Source organism: Dermacentor albipictus, chromosome 8 (genome assembly GCF_038994185.2).
Source record: "Dermacentor albipictus isolate Rhodes 1998 colony chromosome 8, USDA_Dalb.pri_finalv2, whole genome shotgun sequence".
Classification (NCBI taxonomy): Eukaryota; Metazoa; Arthropoda; class Arachnida; order Ixodida; family Ixodidae; genus Dermacentor; species Dermacentor albipictus.
In genome coordinates this window covers 52,712,242-52,731,236 of record NC_091828.1, presented here as the reverse complement: position 1 = coordinate 52,731,236, position 18,995 = coordinate 52,712,242, and the positions used below count along the sequence as shown (strand labels likewise).

General features: G+C 47.4%; 1 protein-coding gene across 9 annotated transcripts in view; it reads left to right on the top strand.

Moving 5' to 3' along the window:
- The window catches only part of LOC139048782 (zinc finger protein 84-like), a 208,407-nt gene that overhangs the window by 17,242 nt on the left and 172,170 nt on the right, over positions 1-18,995 (top strand). Inside the window, exon 1 of one of the 9 annotated variants that reach the window (XM_070523403.1) lies at positions 9,570-9,871. The exons of 7 other annotated variants lie outside the window; for them this stretch is intronic. In XM_070523403.1, the coding sequence (XP_070379504.1) occupies positions 9,847-9,871 (25 nt within the window). In that variant the 5' untranslated portion in view covers positions 9,570-9,846. Of the gene's footprint in view, positions 1-9,569; positions 9,872-18,995 lie in introns of those variants that run through there. One more of the 9 variants, XM_070523402.1, reaches the window with a different exon arrangement.

Here is an 18,995-nt window from a genome sequence, read left to right as displayed (position 1 = left end):
AATGGAGCATGAGCAGCCCCCCCCTTCTCGTTAGAAGTGCATTGCCAGTCTGCGAGGCAAGACCGCAGAGAGCCGCCAGGTGTGACACCGCGACACAGGCGCCTACCATTGGCTGAAAGTGGCGTCATCGGAGCGGACTCTCCTATTGGTCAAACATGACGTGACTTACAGTGCTCGAAGGGTTTATAAGAAGCCTTCCGGAGTGCCCTGATTCCCTGATTCACCTCTCTCGAACTTCTTGCCGCGGGCTGCAGCGTCCGAGTTGCTGCCGGCCCGTAATGACTGTACAAATGTTACTTGTCGCTCACCTCCTTGTAGATAATGTTGAATAAATCCCTCCCAAGTTTGGGTTTCCATCCCGAAGTCCGTCCTTCAACCCCTACATCTGGTTGGCAGCGGTAGGATCGCCTCTGAATGCATCAGCTGGTGGCAGCGCTACGGATCAACTTTCGTCGAGAGAGATCATAAGGAACCGGAAAGAGCGAAGAAGAGTGAGCCTTCGTCGAAAGAGGTCCGAAGAAATTGGGAGTATCGAAGAAGGAGCGAGCCTTCGACCCAGGGAGTCCGGAGGAACCGGGAACAGCGGACGAATGAACCGGATGGCAGGGTGCTGCAACCGTAAGTGAGCGCGTGGTTTTTTTCCTTTTGATTCGCCAGACTCAAATGTTGTGTGTTCATTTTGATAGTTCTGGGAATCGGGAGTTTGATGCATTGTGTGTTTGCACAAATTAATTAAGGAAAACAGTTTTAACCACCTGTCGGGGCAGCTGCCATGGATCTTAGAAGGTTGACGAGGTTAGACTTGTTGTTGGTGTGCGACGATTTGGGAGTTGAGGCGGACGAACGGATGAAGACGCCAGCTATCATAAAGGCGATTAACGATAGTGGCAATGATGAGAAAAGCATTGAGCTTGCTTGGGAGGTGATACAGGAGCCACGGGAGCGTGTGCGTCGTGTACGTTTGCGAGAGCGTCGTGAACTTAAGAGTCAGAGTAAGTGTGAAGAATGCGAGAATGAACGGAAGCAGGAGCTTCAAGAACTTACTGTTAGGTGTCAGCGTCACGAACGTGAGAATGAACGCGAACGTGAGTATCAGGAACGTAAGCTTGAGCGTGAGCAAAAGTATGAGAGAGAGAAGGCAGCACTGATCAAAGAGATACAGCATTGTGATCAGTTATTGGCACAGAGACAACGGCTGTCTGAGAATTCTGTAAGTAGTACAGAGCGAAAGAATGAGGAAGCATCTAGCAGATTTTTGCCAGAAGCCGACGAAAAGAGTAGTGCCTGTGAGACTGGCTGCAGATTCCTAAGTGAAGGGAAAAGGCTAGCTGCTAACGATGCCTTAATGGCAACAGAGGCCGTTAAAGGTCGCAAGGAGAGTGACGAGGTGCTGTGCCAACAGATTAAGACTGTGGAGACAGCTAGGCCAGCTGCGAACAAATTGGCACAGTTACCGCGCGTGTGCGTCGCTGGTAATGTTAGCGAGGTTGCTAGCGAAGAAAAGGGTACTGTTGACGCGACAGACGCGGGCACCCATGTCAGGTCAGATCTGCGTGCAGAAGTGAAGTGCGAGCTGGACGATGCAGTTGAGAATAGTTCTCGGGGTGGCGAGCTCCGTAGCTCACGAGAGAACAGCTGCATTGTTCAGGGATCGGTGCGGCTCTCCGCCAGTCTAGATGGCCTAGATAGGGATGATTCAGTTGTTAATCATTCGGACTGTGCGCGGGAGACAGCGATCGATAGCGACGGGCTGTGTGCTGATGCACAGCGTGAGCTGGGCAATGTAGTAGAGGGCAGTTTGCAAGAGTGCGAGTTGTCTTACTCGGGTAAAGCCTGCTGCATTGTGCCAGAGTCGGTTGGGCTGTCCGCCAGTCGAGGCAAAGTGAGAGTAGATTTAAATGTAAATCACTCAGACTGTGCGGGTAAGAGACCGATCCGGGCCGACGAAATGTGTACCGGCCAGCACGAGGCACGAGGCGACATAAAAGCGAGTGCAAAGAGAAAGCGCCAAAAAAAGAAGCGCGGTAAAGACCGAAAGTCGGTAACTAATGTAGCGCCGCCAAAGATGGCAAGAAACCCATAAGGGCAGGGCGCAAGGAAAAGAAAGGTGCGGTCGTCACTGACGATGTTGACGCATCGAAAACATTTGAGCCACCGGTCAAAAGGAGACCGCGAAGCATGTTCTGCGCGGACAAAGGGCACGAGGCTGTTAAACTGCTCGTCGTTCCGTAGTTCTTTTCACAGCTCAGCGTGCAGTTCGAAGAAACGCAAGGTGGCAGGACGAGACCAGGTGGGGAGTAGCGACGCGGTCAGTCGAGGTCCTGTTGAAAGCGGGGCGGGAGGACGCAAATTGGCAGGAGACCATAACGTCTTGGGGGAGCTGATAGTGAATCAGCCCTTTTGTTGTCTCTCGGCAGCCAGAGTAGCTTTCAGACCACGCCCACCCCGAGTACGGCTCAAAGTATGAGTCAGTTAAAAACGTTTGAAACGGGAGGCCAAGAGCCCTTCCGTAGAAATGAAGTGTGTTGTTTTTATTTTTGAGCATCGGAAAATTTTCGTGATTTGAGACTAGGATTTCTTTCAAGGTGTAAGGTATGAGCTTTGTTTATGTTTTGGTTTGAGAAAGCTCCGAGATTTGAAAGACGCATTTGTGTGAACATGTAGTCTCGCGAGATGCTCATTAATAAGTAGATAGGCTTTTTTTTTATTGTGTGTGTGTGTGAGTAACCTGAAGGTCAAGGTTATCGTCGAAAGACCTATGGTAAAGCGCGTGTGTAGTTTAACCTTCTTTTTAAGCGTTTTTGAATTTTGTAAGGTTAAGCGCGTAGATTTGAGTGAGTGCATGATTTGCACGGAGAAGCGTTCTTAGTTCCATTAGCGCGTGTCCTGTGTGGACGGAAGGAAGCAGACTTTATGACTGGGTTGCTAGTGAGTGTGGAGGGCAGCCGTATTCTGACTTCTTTAGTGAGTATGCGTGGAACGAGTTAACAAAAGACGCATTATATTAAGAGTTCTGCGGAGTGTGTAAGTCTCGCAAGTTTAATTGTTCGTTTATGTCACGTGTCCTGTAGGACTTTCAGGGAAGAAACGTGAGTAAGCGTGAATGCAAAGTTTGCCTACAACGCAAGTACGCGTTCTCTTTAGTGACCACAAGGCTAGTGCGCTTGTGATTACGTACTTGTGAGGTTGACCAGATTGTTCAGTGGCACCAATACGTGCGATAAGTACGCCACTGCGATAGATTGGAAACATGCTGTTCGTGTTGTTAGGCCACTTAAGTTATGTTCGGCTGTTTTCATTTGTTGTTTGCATATTCAACGACCCTTTTGTTTTGCAACAACAATAGTACTCTGGTCTTGTCGGCATTCGAGGAGAAATTTATGGCTGTTTGGAAGGGTGGTTACAACTGTTTTGTCAAAATTGGGGAACTAAAAGATCAGGGTTGATTTTGACTCAGTAATAGCCTGGCGAGTCAGGGGTGAAGAGCCTGCGCTTACGCGTGGTGCAGCGCTGTGTTGTTTGGTTTGTTTGACGTATGTTCTCCAGGGCCCAGGATCCCGAAGGTTGTCAAACGAGGCTCGACCCCAGTGCCCTGCAGCTTCTTTCAGCGTTCCTCATGGCCAGCGAATTGAGTTCACTGGCCATTCAGAACAACCGGGGCGAGGACGAGCTGTTAGATATGGAGCTGTTTCCTGCGATTACTTCGAGTTCCCCAAACCACTTCGAAACGCAGCACAGCTAATTGAGGAATGCAGAAGCAGGAAAAGCACATTCCAAAGGAGCGCCCAGGCAAACAAGTTGAAGGCCTCGGACAATGGAGCATGAGCAGCCCTCCCTTCTCCTCGTTAGAAGTGCATTGCCAGTCTGTGAGGCAAGACCGCAGAGAGCCGCCAGGTGTGACACCGCGACACGGGCGCCTACCATTGGCTGAAAGTGGCGTCATCGGAGCAGACTCTCCTATTGGTCAAAGATGACGCAACTTACAGTGCTCGAAGGGTTTATAAGAAGCCTTCCGGAGTGCCCTGATTCCCTGATTCACCTCTCTTGAACTTCTTGCCGCGGGCCGCAGCGTCCGAGTTGCTGCCGGCCCGTAATGACTGTACAAATGTTACTTGTCGCTCACCTCCTTGTAGATAATGTAGAATAAATCCCTCCCAAGTTTGGGTTTCCATCCCGAAGTCCGTCCTTCGACCCCTACTGCAGGCAGATTCAAGGGGGGTGGCGAAATTAAGGGCGACCTCTGAGGCGGTGCAAATTGCCCTGTGTACTGTCCCAGAGGTCAGGAGACAGGGCCCTTTCATTGAAGAGCAGGTAGTGGCGGCAAATGTAGTGATTAGGGAGTTGGGGCGAGCCCTCAAATGTGATGTGGTGGAGGTGAACAGAATGATTGGGGGGAAAAACTTCCCCCTTTCGGCCCGGATGGCATTCACTACACTACACCAGCAGGATGGCAGGTAGGAACGAAGGTGGGTCGTGGGGCTCAGGCTTTTTTGCAGGCGCGCAGGGTGACCCTGCAAGCCAAAACGTAAAAGATGGACAGGGGAGGGGGGGGGGGGGGCAGGACAGGAGCACGGAAAAGGAAGAAGGCAGTAAATGTGGGGTTCATCAACATGCAGGGGGGAAGAAATCGCATTAAGTGGGACGAAATAGAAGAACAGTTACAAACGGAAATTTTCAGGTATATTGAGTTGCCAAAACCCATTTAAGAGAGGAGGAACAGCCACCATTCATTGCAGGATACACCTGGATTGGGTGCAACAGAAAAAGGAAATAAGGCAGAGGGGGAGGCCTGTGGGCGCTAGTGAAGGGACAGGACTGGGGAAGGGTAGGGGAGAGCTGCAGTGAGCACATGTGGCTCAAGGGCACCGTAGGGAATGTTGAGGCAATCCTGGGAGTTGTGTATCTGAAAACGGGGAATGAGTCGAAAGAGGAGAACGCAAAACATTTCAAATGTATGGCCAAGGACATCAGGGAGTTAGCTATGACAAGGGAGATAATCAACCTAGGGGACATGAATTCACATTTGGAATACTTTGACGGGGCAACAGGTGCAACAGGGCAGATGTTAGTAGATTTTTGTGAAGCTCATGTTTTTGTGATAGTTAATACTGAAATGAAATGCGAGAGGAAAATAACATGGGAAAGAAATAACACCCACTTGACAATTGACTACTGCCTAATGTCCCACAAGCTGTATGAACGGTTGGGATGTATGGAAATTGATGAGGAAGGTGCAAAAAGCCTGGGGAGTGATCGCAAACGAATCAAAATCAATTTTGGAAGGATAGTACCACTGGTAGAAACTAAAGACAGAAAAGGTATGAGCAAATTGAATGACAGGCAGCTACAAGAAGTGGCGAAAAACATTGAAAGCATGGTATCCAAGCAACCGCAAATGGCATGGACATACGACGAGTTAATAGATATGTTTAAACGAGAGCTAGAGAAGGGACAGATTAGGAAACTAGGAAGTAAGCAGGGAAAATATAAACCGAAAAGCTGGTGGGACCGAGAAGTTAAGGAGGCCATAGAGCAACGCAAAGATGCGTGCAGAAAACACAGAGCAGCGAAGAAAAGGGGAGCCACACCAGAAGAGGTGGAGACAAAATGGGAGGATTACCTTGCAATGAAAAGAGAAGCATTGGCATTAATTCAAACCAAGATAGCAAAAGTTGGGGTACAGTGGATGTTAGAGATACGAAATAAAGACAGAAATGCCTCTAAGAAATTTTGGGAACACATAAGGCAACAGAGTAAGAAGACAGAGGTGGTTCAGCACTCACTGACCGCACCAGAAGGAACAAAGCTAGAGGGAGAGGAAGCTCAGGAATATATTAGGTTAACAATAGAGGCAGCATTTGCAGAGCCAGTGGGTAGCGAAATGGAGAACAATGACAGCAGCAGGACAGAATTAGAGGAGGAGTACAGAAGGATGGCAAGTAAGGAATGGGACAGAATTGAACACAAGGCCCCTGTGGGAACAGCGACAGGACCTGATGGCATACCTATGAAATTTATAAGCATATTAGGCCAGAAAAGTAAATTAAAATTACGACAACTTATTGAACAAATAATAGTAGGGGGAGATGTTCCACAGGACTGGAAATCAAGCAGAATGATATTAGTTTACAAAGGTAAGGGAAGCAAGGACAACATTAAATCCTACAGGCCATTAACTGTCACATCAGTCATATACAGAGTAGCAATGCAGATAGTGAAAAAGAGAATGGAGGAATGGGTAGAACGTGAAGAGATCTTGGGAGAACTGCAGAATGGATTTAGAAGGAACAGAAGGCTAGATGATAATTTATTTGTTATAACACAGTGCATAGAGATAGCGACAGCCAGGCAGAAACCGCTATGGATAGCTTTTTTAGACATTAGAGGAGCCTATGATAATGTAAACCGAGAAAAGTTATGGTGCAAGTTGAGGGAATATGGTCTAGATAGAAAGATGATTGAGTTCCTACAACAGGTTTATACAGATAATGAGGTAGAGATAACATGGGAGGGGGAAACTACAAAGCCAGCTAAAATAAGAAGAGGTCTCAAGCAGGGCTGTCCATTGTCGCCTCTGCTTTTTATAATCTACCTGAGCCAAATGGAAAAGAGACTAGAACAGAGTACAATAGGAACTGATATAAGCTATATGCTGGAAGGGCAGAAGGTAGCTCAAGTACTAGCAGGACTGATGTATGCAGATGATATTATACTGCTTGCTGACACCCGAGTAGGGCTACAGGAACTAATGAGCACATGTGGAGAGGAGGGAGAAAAATTGGGACTGCAATACAGTAGAGAGAAGTCTGGGATAATAGTATACAATGAAGAAAGGGGGGAACCATTTCAAATACAAAGCACTAAGATTGATCATGTTGAAGAATAATAGCTGTGGCTTAGCATCCTGGGATTAACGCGCAGAATGCGAAGCATACTATCCTTTATTTTAATGCGACATCGTTAAGGAGCTCGTGTCGCAGAAAAGCCAGTGTCGTCGGTGTCTGCGGCGTTGGCCGTGAGTGATAAATCCCAGCAGGCACTTCATCAATAAAAAACAACTTGCAGGATGGGCTGGGTGGGAATCGAACCAGGGTCTCCGGAGTATGAGACGGAGGCGTTACCACTGAGCCACGAGTTTTTTTCTTTATTTTAATGAGCCACGAGTTCGATGCTTCAAAGCGGTACAAAAGCGCCTCTAGTGAACGCGGTGTTGCCTTAGAAACGAGCTGTTTCTAAGGCTCAGGCGTGCGTCGCTTGCTCAGGCGCACATTTCGTTGTCGCGCCGAACGCTGCGTTGCTCGACGCTCACCGTGTCCGATGCGGGGCGCGTAGTCGCAGCGCCGTAGCCCATTGTCTTACACCCCTTGGCGGGTCGACGGGAATGCTGTCGCGTTCCACTCTTGAAGGCGAAGCTTAAGCGTCTGCTTTGCAGCTGTTATGACGTCATATGGTAGCTACGCGGCCGTGCGCGGCGCTGCAAGTAAGAGCGTGGTTGTGCGGCTAGTATGCTTCGCTTAATACAAGTATTTAGGCATATGGCTAAACGAGGGCAAAAAGTACTAGGAAGAACAGGAAAAAGTGAAAAGTGAAAAGGAATTCAGCTGTTATGAAACACAAGGCACTTTGGAACTATAATAGGTACGAGGTGGTTATAGAGGCGTATAGAAAGGGGTTATGGTACCTGGCCTTACATTAGGAAATTAAGTACTGTGCATGAAATCGGAAGTTCAGGCATGCATGGAAATGCGACAGAGAAGTATAGGCAGGTTGGCCTTAGGAGCACACGGGAACACCCCTAATGAGGGAGTGCAGGGGGACATGGGGTGGACGTCATTCGAAGGTAGAGAGGCAATAATGCCCCTGTCAAGCGGGCAAGTTAAGTGCACTTAGGCGAATGCACTCGGTTTTTAAAACCACTTTCCCAAATCTTAACGTCACAGCGGAGTGTACTTTCAGATGAGTGCACTCAAGTCGGAGTACGTTCACGGAACGCACTTTGCTGGCCGAGTACGTAGCCTCTCCGCCAACGGTTTGAAGGAGTGCCTAGCCTCGCCGCCAACGCTTTCAACGACGCAAAATGTAATGCATAGAAAAAGGACAGAAATTCATTTCAGTTAGTGAACAGCTTTTAACAATATAATTTGTGTTTAGCGAGAAGCGAAACAGCACAATAAAGAAAAAGGACACAGAAATAATTTCAGTAGTGAACAGCTTTTAACAATATAATTTGTGTTTAGCGAGAAGCGAAACAGCACAATAAAGAAACGAATTTACCATGTACGCAACTAACGGCGCCAGAATGCTGCGGCACTGCGGCGCCGCCATGTTCATTCAGTTCGTGTTTATTTTAGTGTGAAAGCGTGCTGACCATGCCGGTCGTGCTGTGAGCCGTGTGTGTGGCATTTTGCAGTGTAGCTAAATATCGAACTCGCCGTCTTTGCTCATATATACTCGCTCATATTCTGTTCTAGCAGGATCAACTGCCGCCTCGCCGCACGCCGCCATGTTGTTTTGGATTTGCTAGGTATTCGTCTCGGCTAGCATTGACTTGCAACACATTTATAATAAAAACGTCTGCGTTTTTTGTTGAGACAAATAGATGAAGTTTGTTTTTATATATAATTCTACTTGAAACAATCGCTTTTTAGCAGCTTTCTCTTGTTAATTTACATCTTTAAAAACGCGCTCTTATTCTGTTGCCATTTTTTTTTTTTACTGGGAGTGCACTCTGTTTTCCCGTTAAGAAGCGCATTGCCTAAAGTGTGACTCAAGGTCCCGAAGTGCACTCTCAGTAAGTGCACTTAACTTGCCCGCTTGACAGGGGTATAAAAGTAAACTAAAATTTGGACAGAGACTCCCAGCACTGGAGGAAAAAAGGTGGGGAAGCGAGGAAAAAAAACGAGGAAGCCGAGGAATAGATATCTACAGCCGAGGGAGGGGGTCCAACATGGTTCCAGTGTGGGAAAGGAGGTGAAGGAGACGGAAAGAAAAATGTGGGAAGAAAGAATGCTCGGAAAGCCAGCGCTGTCAATGTGCAGGTCACAAAAACAGGAGATTAAGAGAGAGCTCTTATTTGATAACTCGTAGGGCAGCTCACTATTATTCGAAGCTACGACGGGGGTTTTGAGAACGAAAACATACAGGGCTAAATTTGAAGACGTGGACCTTCGGTGCACAGCTTGCGGAGCCGAAATGGAGACCACTGAGCATGTAGTGCTGAGATGCACAGACCTTCGCCCAACCCTGGCAGAGGGAACAGTGGCAGATATGGAAGGGGCATTAGGTTTTCCCGGGGAACAAGGGCAAATAGACAAGAGTGGCAGTAACGAAGGGGAGGCTAGAGGATTGGTGGAGGAAGTCAAGGGATAGATAATACCATAAATCGGGAGATAATGTTTCCTCTACTGTTTTAGATACAAAATTATTTTGGAGGGAGGAGGGGAGTGAAAACTAGGTTATAGAAAAGAGGATATAAAGAAAAGAAAAAAAAAGAATAATGGTAAAATAGGAGGGGGAGCAAAAGGCTAGGTGGCGCCAGCCACCGCCCGTTACAAATGGTATAGCCGCCATCCATCCATCCAGCTATCCAAGAAAGCAAACATGGCGCGATGCCTCCCCAAGAGAGGCGGGAATACGGTCACACGGAGTCAAGGCAGACGAACTCGAAGCCGTCTTTCACTTCTGCCGCCCCGCTTGTAAGCGCGGGCGTTAACGGTCTAGCGTCAGGCGCAGTTTACGTTTATCGAGATCGTCCGTAATTGTAAAAGCTTTGCTGCAATATTCTGTGGTACATTACATGCTCATACAACAGCTCAAGAGTTCACACAAACTACGAGACGGAGCAGAATGTCTTCTGGTACCACTGCGAAAGGTACAATTCGCCTCCTCTAATGATGGTTCTTTATTCTATGCCATCGTTCGGGTCTTTTCGATTATACCTTGCACAAAGGTCAGAGTACTTCTTGTAGTTTGGCACAGTTACCTGCTCTTTGTAGGTGCAACCGCGTTTTCGAATTCGTGCGGTATAACGCGGTCCCGAAATTTCAGCTAGCGCGCAGCGGTTGCTGCACTCGCAGAGATCACAAGGTGCCTTGTATGAGCACTTCAGCAATTTCTATGCGCTGCCCCTAGTTGAAACAGTAGAGTGCCACTGTTGGCAACGCGCAACCAGCGTGGGTTTAGTTGCGATGTGAAAAAAGTGCCATACTCGCCAACACATGCATATGCACTGAAGTGTCAGTGCTGCGAATGCTGTCGCATGGGTCTTTTATGCTGTCGAATGGGTCCACCTTTATCAGATGACTATGGGCACGTTGCAAGTGCTAGGCGGCGCCCTGTCTTTCCGACCCCTAGCGCCATCTGACGAATAGTTGCGCGAATGCGGTAGGATTACTCACGGCGTCAGCAGCTTGCGCTGCGTGTTTGGCGCCCTGTCAAACAGTAGCGACGGCGCGCAAACAGCGTGCCGATATTAATTTTAACCGGGTTTCGGGAATTACAAGATCTTGACAGCTTTTTTCGTGCGAAGAATTTAGAGATAGGAAGTCGTCAATTTGAAGTGGGGCATGTCTACGCATGACGAAAGTGTTGAACTCGCACTGATCGAAGTGACTGCTAGGTGTATTCCGCAAACGAAACATAAAGCACCAGCGAGATGCGTGAAGCTCAGCGTAAGTTACTTCGTTATCTATGGTGTGAACAGATGAAATTATAGGTGACATTGATTCTTGAAGATCGGTGACAGCAGACAAATCCTAGCGGGGAGCTGCGATTGCCGTGCTGGCTTCGCAGGGAAGTACAAGGATGCCGCGGTAGTTTCCCTGTACATACAGGACGGCAAATGCGAATCCAAAACATATCTTCCAGGAGGTGGCGCGTACGAACGACTCGTAAGACCTACCCGAGGTATTATAACGTTGCTCTCCCTAAACATAAATAAAGGGGAGGAACTTGCCAGTTGTGTTAGACTACGCTGGGAAAATATTTTCGCCCATGTTACTGAAAGTGCGATACTTTTATGTTGTGATTTTTCAGTGCGTGCAAAGGAGGTTCCAATAAACCACGTCTTCAGAAATGTTGGTGATCTCAACGGCCCCTTAGTTGATATGCTGGGCGCAGAAGGGTGTATGCCATGTCAAACAGCTGCAACCTCTCAATTCTCTCAGCAAGCCCTAGCGCTGTTTGAATGGAAGAGGAATGGGAAAGAGTTCCACAACTTTACTGCGGTACAGTATGCAAACAAACTACTTTGTTTGCTGCATATCCTGGTACGCACTGCAGGTGTCCCGTTGCTGCCATAATTGCTGTAAAAGCAAAGAATTCAGCATTAAGGCACTTGGCATAACGCCTAGACATAAAACAGCTTATGCCGTCGGACGAGCGCTATCCAGTGTTGGCGCCGTTCTGCTTCATACGGTCGGCTTGAAAACCTGTAAAACTTTGTTCCTCGTGAGTTGGTGTACGTGCTGTTGCAGCCCACTACACAACAGCTCGGGTTGCACTTCGGCATTGCTCAGAAAAGGCAACAGCTACGCCCGAAACAGTGCACAGACAGGCTTTCCGAACGTGAGCGGGCCAGACGTATCCTGCCGGTTCCCCGCTCGCCGCCGTGAGGGGTGCCTTAGTAGGTGCGGGAACTATGTTCGCAACCTGCCTTATTGGCCGCGAGATCGACCTATAGGTGGCAGCACCGTCGCCGCGTTAGTGTGGATGCGTCGCCCGTGCGGTGTGTGCAAGTGTAGGGAGCTTTTTCATTTCGCGATTCTGTGCTCCGTGCCCGCAGAAAACGCTTCATTTACCATCGTGAGATTTTGTTCGGTTCCGCAATGCAGCACATATTGCACAAAGCCAGGGATAAGCTTTCACTACTATCCCGTTGACGCGGCACGTTGCCGAGAATGGCTCGTCAGGCTTCGGAACGGCAAGGCGCCTTCCAAGTATGCGATGGTGTGCAGTAAGCACTTCGACGATGGTGCGTTCAAGCGTTCTTTGACGAAAAAGGATGGCGAATAGTCCAATATGATATCACGTTTGGGAATCCTAATTAGCAATCTGGGCATTAATGTTTGCTGCATGCGCAGTTGCTGTGTGGTTGCTGTGCGTGTGAAGATCGTTGCAGTCCGCGAAAGTTCGTGTCAGCGTGGCCTGGGATGCCAGTAATGAGTTGCCTGTGCTTTTATATACTTGCGCAAATAAATTAACTGTGTGTCCACGGGTGCAATTTATTTTATAAACTTCATGCGCCGCCTGCGCAGTGAATTCAAGGTTCGCGCTCAGCTGCGAGTCCGTTTAAACGACCGTCACCGAGCGTGACTATTACTCACGTTTTCCGTGTTCTTTCCTCGGCCTCAGCCACGGGAACTGTTCTCTGTGTTCAGAAGTGTAAATACGAGCATCGAAACACGGCAAGTGTGTACGCATGATCTCGTACAGATTAAACAGTGTCGTTTCGCGAGCCAACAGCGGATGGCCCATTAAGCGATGAACGAACATGCGCGAGCGAATTTATTGCTACTGTTCATATTGATATATTTGTTTCTCTCTTTTATAGGGGGGCGGAAAAAATTGAAGTCCGATGCACTGCATTCAAGCACCACCGCAAATTCAAGTGCCTGCATGCGAAAGTAATTAAAGGGATCTAATGATTATGATACAACATAAATTATGCGTTGCATGCTTTATTTGAGCTTCGTGTAACGGTTGCAACTGGTTATAAAGCGACTCGAAAACATTTTACAATGGCAGTAACACTCTGAAACTAACTTGCGATTTCGTAGGTCTGGCTAAAAACAAAAATTGATAAAGCAACATAAGTTCTCTAAATTTATCGCATAACGTAAACACATCGCAAATCAGCGAGTCAGCTTAGTATGATGTAATGTAAACAAATTGCGATACGCGCCGCGACCAACTACATCCGAACAACTTGAGGCAATGCTTTACCCTGCAGGGCGTGTGCAGTTCAATTCTGTTATTTTTGTCTCGTCGGTCAAATTCAGGTCGACTCGGTGTGGGTCTTTACTAAGCGCGGACGACTGCAGCACGAATGCGATAACGTGCACAGGACCGTCAGAGCAGCAGGTGGAAGCGACGGCACTACATTCGATGATGTGGCCGGCCGCAACGACTTGGTCGCCTTCGACAAGACACCTGACACCGTCCCTAACATGGTTGTGAATTGTGCTTAGAGGCAAGGGTGCTGTAAAACGGAAAAAGAACGCATGTTAACCTCACAACACGTTGAAAGGAGACGAGCGTACATGGTGTGGTCGCGTTAAGCAAATGCTTTTCGCATCAGTACACTAAAAAACGTACAGCGATTTACTTTACGAATTTCCGTTACAAAAATGAAAGAATAACAGGTTGAGAGGTTACTAACCATCTAACAAACCGTCCTCGTCAACATCCATCGTGATTTCGCGAACTACGATCGCTGCACACCGCGGCTGGAGCGGCGACGGGCCACTGGCATCCACACTTGGGAGCTTCGTCACCTCGCCGCCAGGAGCCGACTCTGTTCGATCTCGAGGCCAATAGGCTATGCGTCTCTCACGCGGGTGTCATGGGATTGCTGTGCTATTGTGCTTATCAGTGGTCACGCACGACATGCCTGCATTTCTTTCCCTTCTTCACTGCTTGCGCTGACCACTCCGGCTGAAGTGGCAGCACCTTCCGTTTGCTGCTCTCAGATAGTGACAGTGCATTTTGTGCACATAAAAATTTGTTAGCAGCTCTTACGTGTGAGTTGTGGAGTTGCGTCATGCTATATGCACATAGTGAGCGAGCAGGTAAACAAACTCGCTTCCTTGCTGCTGCTGCTTACGAGCACCTTCAAAGGTAAACACGGATGAGCGCACGAATCAGCTCATTATACCCACGTTCGTTGCTTTCCTTGTTTATGTTGTAACGGTACGTTTGTACACACGAAGAAGAACAGGAGAGGGGGAAGAGGAGGACTTTGCTTTTGGTTTGGCGGCCTCGCCCCATCCAGTGCTTTAGCCATGCTTTAGCGCCGAGGCATAGCCTCCTCTATACTTTCAGTGCCTGCTCGATTATGCGGCGCGCCATTATTTAGCGACGTCGAGGCTAGTTCAAGGATCCGCCAATGGGTGGCGCCAGCAGCCCTGGAAGAGCTTGGTAGCGCAACCCACCAGCCCATTCCTAAGGGGACGCCCATAACATCCATTCGGAGCAGACGACAAAGTCGCTGTGCATAGCACCGTATTCTGCTGAGGCACTAGCTGCAATGCACTTAATAAAGCAAAAGAATATATATATATATATATATATATATATATATATATATATATATATATATATATATATATATATATATATATATTGTTCTATTGTGAGGTAGAAGTGCATTACATTTGTAAGGTTCTCTTGTGCCTGGTTCTTTGATTGATTGTTCCCTGATATTCATTAGTTTAAACTTGCTTTCAAATCTTTTCACGGAGCAGCAGTACGTCGTTGCACTTAACAAGTATCTAATGTCACGGTAACTTTTGTGTGAGTACAGGCAGCTTTTCTCATTGCAAAATTGTCACTAGTTGCCCAACTTACTGACCACGATTCATGCTAATTGCATTGCTTCCGGCTCACTTCATTTTTTTAGAAGTGGAAGCCGCAAAAACAACTGAACTGCGCATCGTCCCTCTATTTCGAGGTTTCTGTACAATTCTTTCTCAGCCTCTCTTTAATTGTTGATACAGGTCTGTCATTTTATATGCGCTCAACATGCAATTATTTTCCAGCTCAGTTACTGCCTGTGAGCACAGCACAGCGTTAATATGCCAAAAGAAAGAAGTGCAAACATGCTGATGCACATCAAACTTTATTACCATGTCGGGCTTCACTTAAAGCTTTAGTTGTTTCCGGGAGAGTGGCTTCACAAAGAATGTCTCTACTATGTCATTCTTGTCTGTTACAAACAATGCATAATTGGTGAATATCGGCCTGAAATATTTCGTGCAGACAATCTTCAAAAGCTGCAGGTGGTCCTCAGGGCAAGTACACTTCAAAACTCCACTGTCTGCCAGTACAGATACAGCATTCTCGACGGCTTCTTGCAGTGGCTTTGCAAGGTTTCTTCTCTTGCTCAGGATCACCTCAACATACATTTTCAAGGCATGCAGCACGTGTACAAGTTAATGTGAAGGGTACAGGAGCCCTCCTTTGTGCTGATGTCAGATCAGACTGTCGCTTGGTGAAGCAAAAGATGGCTTTGACACAAGCGAAATACAGCTGCTGCAGTCAATCTGTTCTTGAACGGCACAAGCCAGGTAGCCTCCTACCATCGAGATGGCTGCCATATCTACCGTTGGAAGAAGGCTGGCTGTTTTTTTCAGCCGATCTTCAAGCAGCCTTATTGCTTCTGCTGGAAAGTGGCCTGAGTGATCGTGTCTTGATTTAGCAGCGTTATGCAGTGCCCCTGATGCATGACTTGTGGTGTCAACCACATAGCTGCATTAAGAAACTGAAATATTACCAGTCTTCAGCACCTTTGAATCCCAGAAAGAACAGCTTGGCCATTTGTCTGGTCATTGCTGCCAGCAGATCTTTGTAGCCATCCAAGAAAGGACATTGGGTCTGATGAAAGCTTGCGTGTCAGAGCGAACTTGAATTTGGAAGTTTACAGCAGGTACTTCACACATTCCACATTCGACTTGGTGGTCATTACCAGTGCATGGTGCGTTTCCTTGCTCAGGAACTGCTTTTCTGTGCACTTGTTCTTCATCTCTTCAAGATATTCAAGAAAAGATGTCAAGAGCCATGTCAGGCGGATGTCGTCAGCGGTCTCGTACTGTTTCTGTCTGGCAACTTTTGGTGAGTGTGCTGGACACAGTTACTGATGTCCATCAACAGGAACCAGCCGTGCACATTTTCCATAAACTGAACTGTGGGACCCACCCCTGCTAAACGTATGTCAGCTGTATGGCCTGCTTGCTCTTTCAGCACCTTAAGTGCTGCTGTGACCGGTGGCAAGAAGACTTGAGCTGCCCTAGACGCGTTCATTTTCTCAATATTTGATGGATATACGTGCTTTCTTGTGAGAAATCTTACAGGATTCACTATGTTTCCTTCCTGCATGCGGTATAGTTGTTTCAGATGAGTGGACGAAACCTCACCGCTCTCTCCAAGGTCTCCGGCTAGAAATCTGACCTAACGTTTTTGATCATTTTGATGATCAACGTTTTTGATAGTCAAATGCAAGAAACAGCTTTCATGCCGGATTCTCGGGATGCTGAATGCATTGCGTGAGGTTTCCATTGCACAGGAGTTCCGTGGCAAGAAAGTTGATCTTGTGATTGTCAGTTACTATGAGCACCACGACAAAGCCTGCTGCTTCGACCTGCTTACCTAATTGCATACTGAATTAGCACAAACAGCTGGCGTCCAGTGCAGTTCTTGGTTAAGAAATACCCTACAGGTATTCGAATATGCACTGAAAGACCAGAAAGTACAAAACAAGGAATTGGCCAGCAGTGGTTCGGCAGTGCTTGTCGTTGGGAGGCGCTTTCCACTGTCCACCTCTCCAACAAATGCATCTCACTGTTTGTTGTATTAGAGTCGTTGTTTATCCTCATTTCAGCAACTACCAAGGAGCAAGTTTTGGCCTGTATGCTTGTAAGGTTTCCCACCTCTGTTTGAAGCCGCTGCTGGACTAACAATGTAAATCCCACTTCATCTGATGTTACTCCAAGAAATCTCTGCAAAGTAGCTCGGCTTGGAAGCTTCAGGATTCCCTCTTTTCGGATGTGTTTGTAGGCTCGCATTGAAAGGTTCCTTAGCACCATGGAATGACGCACTGTTATTTCCGACCACGTTGGCCAAATTGAGAAGTTCATTACTTGGTCCAAGTGCACTAGCACCCAAGTGCTTTTCGTTTACTGCTTCCACGACACTGGAAAAAGCAGTCAAGTAGCTGTCTTATTTTGACTGTAGCAATGCCTGTTTATAACAGTCTGCTTCATTCGCTCAATCTTGGCCTTTAGGTCACGCTCTCTTCATTACCACCTCTGACGTTCTACTACCGAAATAGCACTATGCACATCAACCTGGATACTTTCGTGCCTTTGTGTCATAAGTGTGGCAGGCACATCCAGCTCAATTTCGTGCTGAGAGTCACAGACAAAGACAACTTCGCTGTTCGCATCTAGAGAAGAAATACCTGCTGCTGGAGTGGTGAATTCGTCCATTTTACCACTCTGGGCAAGGCTGTCTGTGGTCAGTTGATTGGCAGCAGACACGGCAGGGGTGGCAGATGCACTGCGACGAACTGCAGCTTCCCGTTTCCGCACAGCAGAGTTGCTCCGTGGTTTCTTTGCAGCGGGCTGCATGTACTCCGGGTAGTCGTCGAAGGCACTGGGATTAGCACCCCTTTTCAGCTTGCAAGTCTTGCATCCTTCTTTGTAGTCTGTAGCGATGAAGTGCTGGCTACAAACTACCGAATAATGTGACGTTGTATTCGGTCACCAGTCCTTTCTTGCGGTTACCCTTAACTAACTTTCTTGTAGCTTTTCATCAGAAGGGATTTCATGAAAAGAAATGCCTGGAACTTTCTGTTTCAAGTCCGATTTACACTTCGGCACAAAACAGTAGGCCATGATGGGGCAAAACACATGCGAGCTTGAAGCGCAGAACCGCGAGTACAGCTAGTGTCGATCAAACGAAGGTTGAACTGGCTCGCCAGCCTAGCCGCCTGGCTACTGTTGCCCAGGGCTGGTGGCACTACCACGTGGAAAAAGCCGGCAGAGCAACGTTGCCAACCTACAGCGCTTCCCCTACCTTTGAGCAGGCACTCCCAAGCATAGAGTAGGCTATGGCCGAGGCTTCTAAGTCAACGGTATCTGATGTGAACGAAGGTTGTGGGATCGTTGCCCACTTCCTGCAAGTTCTATCCACTTTAATTTCCATTAATTTATCGTTTCTTTATTTCATTTATTTAGCACAGTTAATTTTCCCTATGTTGACCTTGGTGTCAGTGTGTTGGCTTCTCATGATATGACAAATAAAAATCGGGCCCCTCAGTTAACCCCCATCTTCTTGTTTGTTTCAAAAAAGGTGAGTTTTCTTCACCGTAGCAAAACCCCTATGGTAGTGATACTAACACGGTGGAAGCCACTGACACAACTGAGCTCTGGAAGTGCGTCGCTGTTTCTAGCCTCTATATTGCTACTGATGGTGAAACACGTGATGCTTCAATGGAGGAGCTTCTGAGTGCAGATAGAGCTGCCTCGTCTGGCAAAGAGATCTACTACAAGGTGATCATTGTCGCTACGAATGGCGACGTTGCGTGAGGACAGCAGCCGCAGTGGCAACGAGGTTGATGATGGCCTAACTTTGGTTTCGACCTTGATCATGCAAAATGCACTGTCATCAATCAAGTCCCTCATTGATTTCGCACACTCTTAAAGATTGCCACCAGTGTATGCACAGCTGCTGGATTTCATTCTGACTGCAGTGGTAAACATGAAACTAGTGCAGAAGCAGGTGGATTTCTGACTATTTCTGACATGCTATAAACAAACATTATATTATTCAAAGCCTACTTTCTACAATGTCTATATTTAGCACAACTGGCACATTTGTGTTCTGAGCTACAAAGGTATGTTTGGCAGGTCTTTTTCTTTGTACAGCAGTCCAGATATAGCAATGATTGGTTGTAAGATTGACCTTTTTGATACTGTCATAACTTCACTGCACTGTAACCCCTATGGCTGAAACAAACCCTCAAATCTTCCTTCATACTTCTGAGGGGCGCTGGCAAGTGCTCCTAGGTCAAGGATCAGTACACATGCTAGTGTCGGGTAAATATCTGAATTTCCTAATAATGATTTTGAATATTGTGCCATTTGATGTTTTCCCTTCAAAATATCTAGTGGCCAAAAAGCATTGGGGTTTCTTGTGTGCGCTCATATGCGCGGTTTGATTACGATATTGGTGCGTGCACTGGTTGCCCTGGTGCAAGCGAGTCGAGTAGTGATTCCTTC